The sequence below is a fragment of the Nycticebus coucang genome, chromosome 24 (assembly GCF_027406575.1).
Source record: "Nycticebus coucang isolate mNycCou1 chromosome 24, mNycCou1.pri, whole genome shotgun sequence".
Classification (NCBI taxonomy): Eukaryota; Metazoa; Chordata; class Mammalia; order Primates; family Lorisidae; genus Nycticebus; species Nycticebus coucang.
Window position 1 is genome coordinate 19029922 of NC_069803.1, and position 13179 is coordinate 19043100.

Sequence of the window (13179 nt, forward strand, 5' to 3'; positions counted from 1 at the left end):
ACTGGGTCACCTCACCTTTCTGCCTACGATTAATGGATCTGAAAGTCAGGTGTGGGAATGGACACTGTGTGTGTCACAGGGTCCCTGTTAACTGACTATGGTACCCAGTCTCACTGAGGCCAGATCCATCAACCGAATGGTCCTAAACACTGTGCTCCCGGGGGCCATGACCAGTCAGTAACAATTGGTCTATACAGTCAAGATATCCAATTCCCCATGAGGTCACCTCGGCCTCAGCCAGCTCTAGGATGTAGTTTAAATGTCATCTCTGGTCCTGGCTGTCTCGATTATGCAGAACAACAGATTCTCTGGAATCCTTATTTTCATTTCACCATGGCCAAAATGTGATTCAAGTGGAATAAAAGAGAGTGATAATTGAGTCCAAAAAGAAGAGAGATAACTCCAAAAAGTCCATGCAGCAGCAGAAATGATTTTCCTACTAGAAAAAGGCTTATTGTTCCAGACGTTCACTTGCCAACTCACATTTCCTACAGCACACTCCAGCATCTAGTTAAAATTAATTTTTATTAAATCATGTGTATACACACAGAGAAAACATTCTGTTCATCGCTTGAGTTTTTTTGTGAATTGGTTTAACACTCCTCCTCACTACGCCAGATCATCTGCCCACCTGGCTTCAAATAAAGTAAGTGCTGAAGCCTAAGCTTTCAAATTTCAAAGGCAAAAATCACTCAGCTTTGTAATAAGAAGAAGGTCTCATATATACCTTTGAAAAACATTAAGAGAAGAAGAAGAACAAAATCAAAAGTGGTCTGGATAATGATACTTCCTTATTAAGTAGTCATTTTCAGGGGTATGTGGCACTAACATGTTCTGTGATGCAAAGCCAGCAGGGTCTACTGCCTGTCCCTCACCTCTGCCTCCACCTCCGCCAAGGCAGACATCACTAGTCAAACAAAGATCTTTCCCTCTGAACCTAGCAGCAGCCTGGGAAACAGTTAACACTGAACTGTACATGATTCTTATCTACTAACCAGGGTTGGCAGGTGAGATAATACTCACTTGCCATTTCTGCCATGAGAAAACAAAACAGAGGGTAAATAAGAGTCGTCCTTCTATCATCTTAATCATTTGAGCAACTCTAAACACCCTCCTTCCAAATGATCGTGGATCATCCTATTACATGAAATGAAAAAAAGTGAGAGACAGTTGTTGCTACTGCAAAGATTTTGAAAATGACCTAGTCCTTCCCTCGCTGATGAGATGAGGCTATGGAGACGAAGAGAAGAGAAAGACTGCCTGACTTCACACAAGTTAGTAGGAAAATGAGGCTGACTCCACAGGGAGCGACCTTTTCTGTACATCACCCCACCTCAGCCAGGATTGGCCACAAGGTGCAGGGGAAAAAAAAACGCTCCGTTTCTTTCTTGAGTCTCTCTCTGGTCCCCTATTTCGAAGGGAGTGCCAATAGCTTTGGTTTGCATCCCTGACATTTCCCCTCACCATCTGTCTCTCAAAAATAAACATGTTTTTGTGGCCAAAGTGGAAGGTGATGGAAGTCTTTGGACTTCCTATTTCTGCTAACGAGGCAAAATTTCTACACTCTTCCAAGACCACCTTCTAAACTGCATGATCCTCAGAGCTTCAATTCTATTCAAGACCTACAATATTTATTTTTTTTTAATTTATTTATTTTCATCCAATCACTTTAATGATTATTTTAAAAACTGGAGGTATCTGAGTCTAAAAGAGCACATAAAGTATAACGTTTAAACCTGTATACACGAGCACATTCTGTAAAGAAACGACTGTGCAATGTTTTATACTAATACCCAAAAGGAAATCAGTATCGTAGCTTTAAAATTTTCTATGCTTAAAGGCACACGCACACAGAACCTGCTTGAACTCATAAATAAGAAAAATGTATTGCCTTACATAGGTGGATTCTGTCATTTTAAAACTTGGCAATGTTATTTCTATAGGATTCCAAAGTACCGAGAAACAGATGGCTCATTTTACAACAGTACTATGCTGTATCAGAAGTTCTTAATGATGCCACCAACAATCTCACAAAGAAACGAGCAGACAATGCAAGAAAAAAAAAGTCTTTAAAAGAGTTCAAAGGCTTGAGCCGTTATGAATCAAAATGCAGTCAAAAGATCAAGTGTATTTCCTAAAGTGATCCTTCATTATCAGGAGAAAAAAATTCAGCTCAAAATGACTTTGGTCCTGTTTTGAGGTAGTCTTTTTTAAAAAGTACATGTTTAATGCTTTTGTTTGTAAGTGAGGAAAATAACAAAAGATGTGATGTTTCCATCTTAAATCTTAGTCTCACACAACTATAAGCTCACACACAAAAACTACTAGTTATTGAACCAGAAATGCAATTATCACAGTCTTTGATAAAAGGATTAATTTTATGTGCTAAGAACATTGGACAGTGCTGACTTATATTTCGTATGAGTCTCAAAACATAAAAATGTACGATAAAACTCGTTCTACACAGAAGCATTCACATCTTAACTACACATAAATATGCCCAAGAAATATAACAATTAACGTAAATTACAAGTTACAAAAAATAGCAATTGACAGATCTTAAATAAATTTATTGAATAAAAATTTAAGCATGCTTACAAAGGAAAGAATCAAAGCAGAAATCGTCGACCTACTTTTTTTCCCAGTAAACGTGGCTAACAAAGGAATTATACAAAGGCTGTAGGATCCCACGACCAGCAGTGTCAATAAGGTAGCATCATACGGCCTCTCTGAGCCAGCCGGTGGGGTGAGTGTAGAATTGATAAAGATTTTTGAAGAAATATCAGTTTCTGTACAACTGCGAAATCCTCCTGGTATAGTCATTTAAAAGGATCAAAGCACGCTTAGGCAGGAACCACTGCAGCCATGTTCACACTCATATCCCTCAGGCTTGCTTAGTGAATTAGAACGGAGAGGAAAAAAAAAAAGTCTGTAAGCTCCAAGGCACTACACAAAACAGATTAAACCAGCTAGCAAATCAAACTAAGAGAGAGACTCACTGGTTTGAATGCTTCGTCTGCACCGGGGACACTTCACTACTAGACAGGCACTGTGGGTGTAGGGCAAACCCTTTTGTTAAAAGACAAAAAGCAACGGACAAAAGCATTTGACAACCTCTTTTAGAAGTATCAGACGCGGGACTGAGGTGGTGGCCAAGTCAACATGGCTGTCGAGGGGAATGCGTCTGCTTCAAGGACCATAAATGCTATCGCCACCCAGCCCTTCCAGAGCACAGTGGTGATTCTGTTGTGGCAGTTTGTTTTTTAAATGGCATTACGAAATGGAAAGAGCAGGGGAGTGAAATGATCTTAAAATAGCACACGTGTGAATGAATTCTTCAAATTCAGAGAGCAATCTGTCACATGCAGACCCTTCTGATTTTGTGGCACGACTCCAAAATGCAAGCAATAAGCAGATAATAGTCCTGTTTCGTTTTCAGGACCGTATCCCAGTGTGCCTGAAGTGCCAGCGTGCAGCTGCTTGCTATCCCCCTGCTGAGTGATCCACTAGAAATGAGTTCATGAATTCAGTCACTCATTGGATGCCTCATCCTCCACCAACACACTCGCAATCCTGTCACATATTTGCTGTGTGCCTTTGAACCGGTAACAACATCTCTGAGCTTAAATCACATCATATATAAAATCAGGGAAACAGTAAAAATTATTTGAGAAGAAAAAAAATGTTCGGCAACTCTATAATACTGCTCTATAGGCAGAAAAGTTCAGTGATAGTTATTCCACTTGGCTTCCACCCCCTCACCAAAAAGAAATTGATGTCTCCATGAAGCAAAGACATAAGCGCTCTGCTTCTCTCCGCACCCGTGCAATCTCGTTTCATCTGGTATCCTAGTCACCCACGTAAATATCTCCTTTCTCCTCTCCTCCTCTTAGAGAGAGGACAATTTCTTTTGTATTCTGGTCCCTCTCTGCACCTATCATCTATACAAATCAGGTGCTCCAAATTTATATTAAATCATTAACTTGAGAATTATTTTGTGGCTAAATATAAGAAGGAAATTAGAGAATAAGCACTCTGCCCAAATATATCTTCTGAATGAAAGGGATAGCTCTGGGTGGCATCTGTGGCTCAAAGGAGCAGGGCGCGGGCCCCATATACCGTAGGTGGCGGGTTCAAACCTGGTCCCATACAAGAAAAAAAAAAAAAAAAGGGATAGCTCAATTAATTTTGATACCCAGAAAACAGAATTCACATTAACTGAACACTTTACAAAGTATTCTCCTGAGTTTAAATGTTTTAGAATTAGGCTTAAAGTTATAATATTTTAGTCATATTACACTGAATCCAAAGTAAAAGATTATAAACATACCGCCATAAGAAAGTCTTTTATATAGTAAATGAAACTAGGCCAGGCACTCTGGGAGGCCAAAGTGGGTGGACTGCCTGAACTCACAGGTTTAAGACCAGCCTGAGCCATAGCACGACCTCATCTCTAAAAATAGCTGGGCATTGTGGCAGGCACCTGTAGTCCCAGCTACTTGGGAGGCTGAGACAAGAGAATGGCTTAAGCCCAGGAGTTTGAGGTTGCTGTGCCCTACCAAGGGCAACAAAGTGAAACTGTCTCAAAAATAAATAAATAAATAAATAAATAGGGTGGCACCTGTGGCTCAAAGGAGTAGGGAGTCAGCCCCATATGCCGGAGGTCGCGGGTTCAAACCCGGCCCCAGCCAAAAACTGCAAAAAAAAAAAAAATCAACAGAATATTAAAAAAATAAATAAATAAAAATAAAGTAAATGAAACTGAAAGTTACTTTTTTCTGAGTCTAGTTGGGTATCTGACCCCATAGGTTGCTCTATTCTTTCCTTAAACCGCAAACACCATCACCTCCAACAATGCACTTTGGAATCCTTCATGAAAAATACACCTTCAACACGTATTATAATTATTTCAGGGTTTCATAGCACCTTCATCAAAAGAGAATGTTTTTCAAACAAATTGTTTTTCCTGTCCAACTTTCAGAGCAATTCCAAGGCGGCAGTATGCATATTTTCCCAAAATTATGGGGAAAAAAATTCCCCAAATTACTTGTACAGCATTAGTTTTCCCGGTTAAGTACTGTCTGAACAATCCCCAGAGTTTGGCCTCGGGCTGACTTACAGTTATTGCTGTAAGTGCTCAGATCACTGTGGGTGCTGGTGACCGAGGGGGAGCTTCCTGTCCTCCGCAGGGCAGGACTTTTCAAAGATGCTTTGGATTTAGGAAGTGGTCTAGGCAAATTCACCCAAGACGGCTGTGCAGTTTTCAACGATGCAGGTTTTCCTTGGGTTTAAAAAAATAACAATAATAAAGTTTTCAACTGCTATTCATCTCAAAAGCTGGTGCTTTAAGCCTGTCAACCCAAACATCTTGCACTATCAAAAGAAATCAAAACTCAACATCAATATTCAGAATCATGTAACGACAGATGTAAAAGGAAAGCTCCACACAGACCTATTTATTTTTGATAATTTAGAGGCAAAAGGGAAGAGAGGATAAGGCAATCAGTTTAGACATGAGCAGTGTGGCTGTAACCCTGAAATCTAAAGTAACTAACTCACATATCCCTGACGTCAGAAGCCTGAACAGAAAAATCATTGGAGAAAGCAGCTTGTGGAAAAGCCGAAATCAAGGAATAAACCACCAATTAAAAAAAAAAAAAAAGATAGTCCAGGTATATGACTAGGCTACCACTGTAAAAAATGAATACATGAAAATTTAAAAATAACCAAATCAGGAAGAAATTCAATCCCATGAGAATAATTTCATTTGAAAAATGCCTAATACCTAACACCAGGGGGTGCTCTATTAATAGTCTTTCTTTCATCTCATTTTTGCATCTTTACTTCTCACAGTTTATTCTGCCAAACTTAAATGGTCTTCAGATTTCTATTTCTTTTGTGCGGCAAAAATGTTTCCCCTTATCAGTGAAATGCACAAGCTTCCTTCCTATCCTCTGACACCTCTGAAACCACACCACCCTGATGGTCACACCTGCCACCTTGGTAAATAGGGGTATTAGCCAAGTTCAACCCTTTGCTCACGACTCTTCACATTCATTCTCTTGGTAAGCCTATTTTACTCACTTTAACCATCCAGAACATCGCACATTCTTACTCGCAGCCCCATCCTCCTTCTGAATTCCAGTGTCACTTGAGTTTTAAATTCCTTGGTCAGCATTTCGACTTGGGCTGACGCTCTCCTTTTTATGCTAAGTATAGGTCCACATTTATTTTCTTTCTTCCAGCTGCAGCACACTGGAATCATCTCTTTCTCCCATGTCCTCACTTAATCTAGTACCAGCTCTCTCACTTACCACGTAAGTGAAGAAAGTCAAGAGTTGAAAAAACAGACTTTTGATGAAAATAATATTGTCATGAATGACTAAGGACACACAGCGGTTCAAGTAATGTTACTGGGAAGTTATGCCCATTGCTTTGTCCTAGTGATTTCACTTACACAAATCTCGTCTTAATAGACAAAAAGGGGGCAGCGCCTGTGGTTCAGTGAGTAGGGCACCAGCCCCATACACTGAGGGTGGTGGGTTCAAACACAGCCCCAGCCAAACTGCTACAAAAAAGACTCGGGTGTTATGGCGGGCGCCTATAGTCCCAGCTACATGGGAGGCTGAGGCAAGAGAATCACCTAAGCTCACAGAGCTGGAGGTTGCTGTGAGCTGTGATGCCACAGCACTCTACCTCGGGCGACAGTGTGAGACTGTCTCTAAAAAAAAAGGGGGTGGGGGGGCTGCGTGAAGTGGCTCACCCCTATAATCCCAGCACTTGGGGAGACCAAGGGTGGGAAGATTGCTTGAGGTCAGGGGTTCGAGACTATATCAAGACTCTGTCTCTAGAAAACATTTTCAAAAATTAGCCAGGTACGGTGGCACACAGCTGTAGTCCCAGCTCTTCAGAAGGGTGAGGTGGGAGGATAACTTGGGCCCAGGAGTTTGAGGTTACGGTGAACTATGATCAAGCCACTGCACTCCAGCCTGGGTGCTGGGTGACAGGGCAAGACCCAGTCTCTCAAAAAAAAAAAAAGCTTACGCTCCTCGGGTCTGGCATTTGAAGTCACCACACTAAGGCTCTCCCCTAGCTCCAGCCTTCCCCGGGCACTGCCTATTTACATCAGGGTATATTTTGCTTCCAATCATTTTAGCTTTCTTTCCGACACCAGTGCACACCACGTGCCATCCAACTTTACAAGACAGGCCATTGCTTTCCAAAGAGTTCTTCCTCCCAATCCATCCTATGAATCCTCATTAGCCTCTGATATCTTGCCTAAGTAACGTAATAGCCTCCTAAAGTCCTATCCTCCCAACTCCATCACATTAACCTCCTGAACATGAAATTTAAGGTCATGGCCCCATCTAAAATTTGAGGCACCCCATCATCTAGAGGATGGAAATCTTACTTTTAAGCTTTTTTTTTTTTTTTGAGACAGAGCCTCAAGCTGTTGCTCTGGATAGAGTGCCGTGGCATCACAGCTCACAGCAACCTCCAAATTCTGGGCTCAAGCGATACTCCTGCCTCAGCCTCCCAAGTACCTGGGACGACAGGCGCCGGCCACAACGCCCTGCTACTTTTTGTTGTAGCCGTCATTGTTGTTTGGTGGGCCTGGGCTGGATTCGAACCCGCCAGCTCAGGTGTATGTGGCTGGCGCCTTAGCCACTTGAGCCACAGGTGCCGAGCCACTTTTAAGCTTCTTAATTAATATTTAATTTTAAAGGCATAAAAGGCAGTCCTAGGGTTGATTCCTGCCAACTTCTGCCTTATTCCCTGCCCCCACCGCTCTACGCACCCACACATGCCCCTAGTTGCTTCTTTCCAGGCTATTTCACTCTACTCTTTGGCTTACGCCCATCCTGCGACTGAGCAGGCCTCCTGTCATCTGTCCCCTACCTCTGCCCAGTGAATATGAACTCAGCTTTTTTTTTTTTTTGAGACAGAGTCTCACTTTGCTGCCCTTTTTAGAGTGCTGTGGCATCACAGCTCACAGCAACCTCCAGCTCTTGTGCTTAAGTGATTTTCTTGTCTCAGCCTTCCAAGTAGCTGGGACTACAGGCACCCACCACAACACCCGGCTATTTTTTGGTTGTAGTTGTCGTTGTTTGGCAGGCCTGGGCTGGGTTTGAACCCGCCAGCTCCCGTGTATGTGGCTGGTGGCCTAGCCGCTGAGCAACAGGCGCCGAGCCCAAAGTCAGCTCTTGACTCTCCCGTGCTGCAAGTCTGCAGCCCCTCCCTGCATCTACTCAGTCACCATCTGCATTTTAAAACGATCCCCAGGTGATTAAAATACACATCAAGTTTCAGAAGCACTGTTGAGAGTCATGGCCTTTTGTGCACCTCTCCTCCCAGGACACCCTCACCTGTGTACAATGGACTACATCTTCCTTTCCGCTCATGCTACAGACTTGCTACCATCAGAGCATCTGTTTCTGTATGCCTCCCGCGCGAGGCTCCAGGGTCCCTACAAACAGGAAGAGCAGCTGATTGGATTCTGCCCCTTAGGACCTGGCCAAGTGTCTGGCATGGGGTAAGACTTAATGTTTACTAAATGAATTTTTCTTTTAATGCCAAGAGTAAATGACAAATGTTTAGAATGCCTTCTCATCACGTACATGGAAGCATTATACACATAACCCATTTGTACAAAGCTTATCTGTCTCTTCCATCTATTAGCTAACGAGAGACTTTCTTCTTTACATCCTTTACAATAATTAGCAAATATTAGGTAGCAATACTTTTTTTATTTATATTTAGCCACCTGTTTTACTTTTTCAGGGGTAGGTAAAACACAGATCTTTAGAACGTAAATGTACCAAATTTCTGCCCCTTCAGAAACATTCTAATGAGTCATCAGCATCAGAGGTCATGAGCAAGGTTGGCCAAGTAACAGATCAAACTTTCTGGGCCACAGCCACCATGTCATCAAGGCTCAGTAAATTCTGAAAATTAGCTTATTCTTCAGAAAAGCATGCTTCCTGGCATCGGTTCTGAAAGCCCTCTTTGGTTTGCAGGCATTTCTGCATGTGCCTAAGGATTACTCCAGAAAACCTGTGTCCTCTCTGATTTCAATATAAAACCTGAACCAGCAACAAGTTACCCCCAAACCCAAAGATCATTCCCCTAACCTGCCCTGTCCCATTTTCACAAGTCTTACTGTCACTGCCACCTGATGACTTGTCCTCATCAAAGTCATTCCCATTCCACCATTTATCTTAATTAATGAGTGCTGAGTATACTAAACAATGGCTCTTTCACCAAAAGATTAGCTCCTTTGATACTGAGAATAATCCTGTTTCTCTTACTATCCCAGTTTATATATGAGAAAACTATTCAGGTAGTTAAATGGCTTTCTTGGGTCACATAACCAACCAGTTATAGGGAGGCTTAGACTCCAAGTGCCTAACCACCAGCCCGATGTCCCTCTGCTGTGCCACAGAATAGAGGCAGCGTTGTAGTTCCAGAAAGTAGCACTGGGCTTGAAGGCAGACAGGTTCCACCCCTTACTCAGGGAGCTCCCAGGAAGGAAGGGTAAAAACAGTGGCAATACAACAAGGCATCTGTTGTAAACATGCAACTGTGCCACCCACCAACCATCCTAATGTTTAACTTAAGGACAAAGTTGGACCGAAAGTAGTTATGACTGGATTTCATATAAAGAAACAGTAAAACCGACCCATCATGAGCAATTTTAATGGCCTGGCAACCTCGGGCCAGTTGAGAGACTGCAAGTAAACCATGCACTAAATTCTTAAACAGCACAATCAATACAGGACTTCTCTTACAGTTTTGAAAAGGGAACATTTACCAGTTCACATCACATAGTGTAACTTACTCCAGATGTTCAGGATAAAGACTTAAGGTCTACTTGCAGAGATAATATTGACCTTCGTGGTTTATTTTAAGCTCATGCACTTAGCACAGACTTACAGATAGACAATGGATCTGTCTTGATTCTGTAATTATAACCACTTCTGCCTAGGGGAAAACTGGAAGGAATAACATTTGCACTTTGCCATAGATTATAACAGAGAGTCGACTGGATTTGAGGCAAGCCTTCATTAATCAATTTGCTAAGACAACTACCTTGGAAAACCTGATTATGTGAACTATATTCAACCAAAATAATCAGCAAAATGCCAGTGGAAATATTAGGTGAAAAAAAGGACATTAATATTATACAGAGAGTAGAACGGTGCTTCCCAGGAGCTGAGAAAGGGAAATGGGGAATTATTCGATGGGTATAAAGTTCCAGGTATGAAAGATGAGTTCTAGAGATGGGCTGTGCAACAGAATGCCATGTTTAACAATATTGTATTGTGCACTTAGAAATTTGTTGAAAGTGGCTCAGTGCCCGTAGCTCAGTGAGTAGGGCTGGTGGGTTGGAGCATGTCCCGGGCCTGCTAAACAATGACAACTGCAACCAAAAAATAGCTGGGCGTTGTGGCAGGGGCCTGTAGTCTCAGCTACTTGGGAGGCTGAGGCAAGAGAATCGCTTAAACCTAAAAGTTTGAGATTGCTGTGAGCTGCGACGCCACAGCACTCCACCAAGTGTGACATAGTGAGACTGTCTCAAAAAAAATAAAAATAAAAAAATTGTTAAAAGAAAAAAAAGAAGAAGAACAAACAGGACATGGAGGAAACAGTGATAGCTGTGAGAAGTGGGAAATGAATGGATGGGACCAAATTACATATTAGTAGTCACTGAGAAACTATCTGATTGGGTTGAGAACAACTCAGAATTGGCTTAGGGAAGCTAAGGGTTCAAAGGCAAAAATGAAAGTATAGAAATAGAGTTCCATTTTTGCATGCCCCTGCAAAGAGAAAAAAGTGTCATTTTTTAAAGTTTAGACTTAGCTACATATCAGAAAAGTCCAGAAGGCAACACCACAATCTTATGGAACTATTATGGGGTAGAGTGAGACATGAAGGAAAAGATAAAAGGGCAGAGAATGAGCAATTTTCCCTTCATATTTTATTAACCCACATTACGTTTCCTTTTTACCATGAGCATATTTTTCTAAAAACTAGTAAGTATTATTAAAAGCACATGGGGTACGATTTAATCTAAGACAAAGCAGGTAAAAAAATCAAAGGATAAACTGGATCAACGGTTAAAGTAGATTCAAATAAGCATTTTTTTCCTGGGCACCTGTGAGCATTTTCTATATTCTTCAATCCTTTTTGTTTTATAGTCCTGAGGAAAAAAATAAAGAAGCCAGTGCCTTAATTAATGCTTCTATATCATTACCATGAAGTTAGTCACTTTATTACAAGAAAGTTCTTCAGTATTGCATAATGGGAGTGTTTCCTAGGACTGGAATTAAAGCCAAAGAATGAATTCCTGAGAGGTGCTCCTTTGTCCCAGAACTTGTATTAAATGATTAATTCCCCAGGAGAAAGTTCCTGGGACCTTCACAGGGTTTGCGGTGTAATCTCTCAACAACAAGCCTGTCTTCTCCACTCTCGAAAGAAAGGCCTAAGAAAGAGGGTGGGTCCCATATGGCGCAGGAAATACCTGCAAAGTAATGAATGGAATTTCTAGAGCCATGGAAACATCTACCAGTCCAACTTCTCATCTCCAAACTATCAACTAGACGTAAATGAACTCAGCTTTCACAGCGTTTTCACTAGCCATTCATTCAACATTAAAAAAAGACTTGTCATTCTATATATTTATGGGTTTGGAAGATGAGTTTCAATTTGTTAACAATGACAAAAACACTGACCACTATGTTACGTGTGTCAGACAACCTAAATCATCTTAATGAATATGGGAACAATGGTGTCTCACAAAGGGGTGTGTTACCCAAGTATTTTACTTGCTTACCTAGTAAGATAATTGCAGGTAATCACAAAGCTCAAATGAGTACAGTTCTAGAAATTGCAGAAATCACTACTGGCTATTTTCAGTAAAAACTGTGAACTATTAGGAAAGACCATAATAGTAAGATATGTTATTATGCATACTTAATATGAATAGTGTGACGGGGAAGAAAAGGAAAATGAGGCTGGAGGAGAGATGGCACTGAATCCAGGCTGCCCCTAGACGGTAACTGCTGGGTGGGGCAGGGAGTATGATGGGAAGATGGGTAACAACAGCTTCCTTAGCATTTGCACAGAACTTGATCATGCGGTAGCAACGTGCAGAGCTGAATGAAGAGTTTGAAATTGGGGAAACAAGCTAGAAGGCTACTGCACCTGCCAGGCCTAGAAGAGTGAGGATTTTACTCAGTGAAAACGAGATGACTGAGGTCAGTTTAACTAAACGTTAATAAGGCTTACAGGGGGCAGGGCCGTTAACTACTAGAGTCAGAAAGAGACAATGCCAAATGAACAGACATGGTTACGACATAAAAGATGAGAATATGTTTACAGCTATAATGTTAACTTGGGTTCTTTCAATGCAACCACATAGAGAAAACTGCCTTTAGAATTATCTACTGTAGCCAGGTGAAATGGCTCACACCTGTAACCCTAGGACTCTGGGAGGCTGAGGCAGGTGGACTGCCGGAGCTCAAGAGCTTGAGATCAGCCTGGGCAAGAGCGAGATCTCATCTCTAAAAAAAATAGCTGGGGGCTCGGTGCCTGTGGCTCAAGCGGCTAAGGAGCCAGCCACATATACCTGAGCTGGCGGGTTCGACTCCAGCCTGGGGCCCGCGAACAACAATGATGGCTGCAACCAAAAAAAAAAAAAAAAAAATAGCCGGGCCTGTAGTCCCAGCTACTTGGGAGGCAGAGGCAGGAGAATTGCTTGAGCCCAGGAGCTGGAGGTTGCTGTGAGCTGTGACGCCATAGCACTCTACCAAGGGCAACATAACGAGACTCTCTCTCAAAAATAAATAAAGAAAGAAAGAAAGCTCGACGCCTGTAGCTCAAGCGGCTAGGGCACCAGCCACATACCCTGGAACTGGCAGGTTCGACTCCAGCGTAGGCCCACCAAACAACAATAACTATAACAAAAAAATAGCCGGGGGTTGTGGCAGGCACCTGTAGTCCCAGCTACTTGGGAGGCTGAGGCAAGAGAATTGCTTAAGCCTAAGAGTTGGTGGTTGCTGTGAGCTGTGACGCCACAGCACACTGGGCAACAGCTTGAGACTGTCTCAAACCCCCCCCCCCAAACAACAAACAAACAAACAAAAAGAACAAGCAACAAGCATTGGCAAGGACATGGAG

The 13179-nt window shown here is 42.1% G+C and overlaps 1 protein-coding gene across 7 annotated transcripts in view; it reads right to left on the bottom strand.

Annotated features, from left to right (window-relative positions):
• The window catches only part of MTUS1 (microtubule associated scaffold protein 1), a 161780-nt gene that overhangs the window by 71634 nt on the left and 76967 nt on the right, over positions 1-13179 (bottom strand). For 5 of the 7 annotated variants that reach the window (XM_053578263.1, XM_053578262.1, XM_053578260.1 and 2 more), the window contains one exon: positions 5120-5281. The exons of 1 other annotated variant lie outside the window; for it this stretch is intronic. In XM_053578263.1, the coding sequence (XP_053434238.1) occupies positions 5120-5281 (162 nt within the window). Of the gene's footprint in view, positions 1-2633; positions 2839-5119; positions 5282-13179 lie in introns of those variants that run through there. One more of the 7 variants, XM_053578269.1, reaches the window with a different exon arrangement.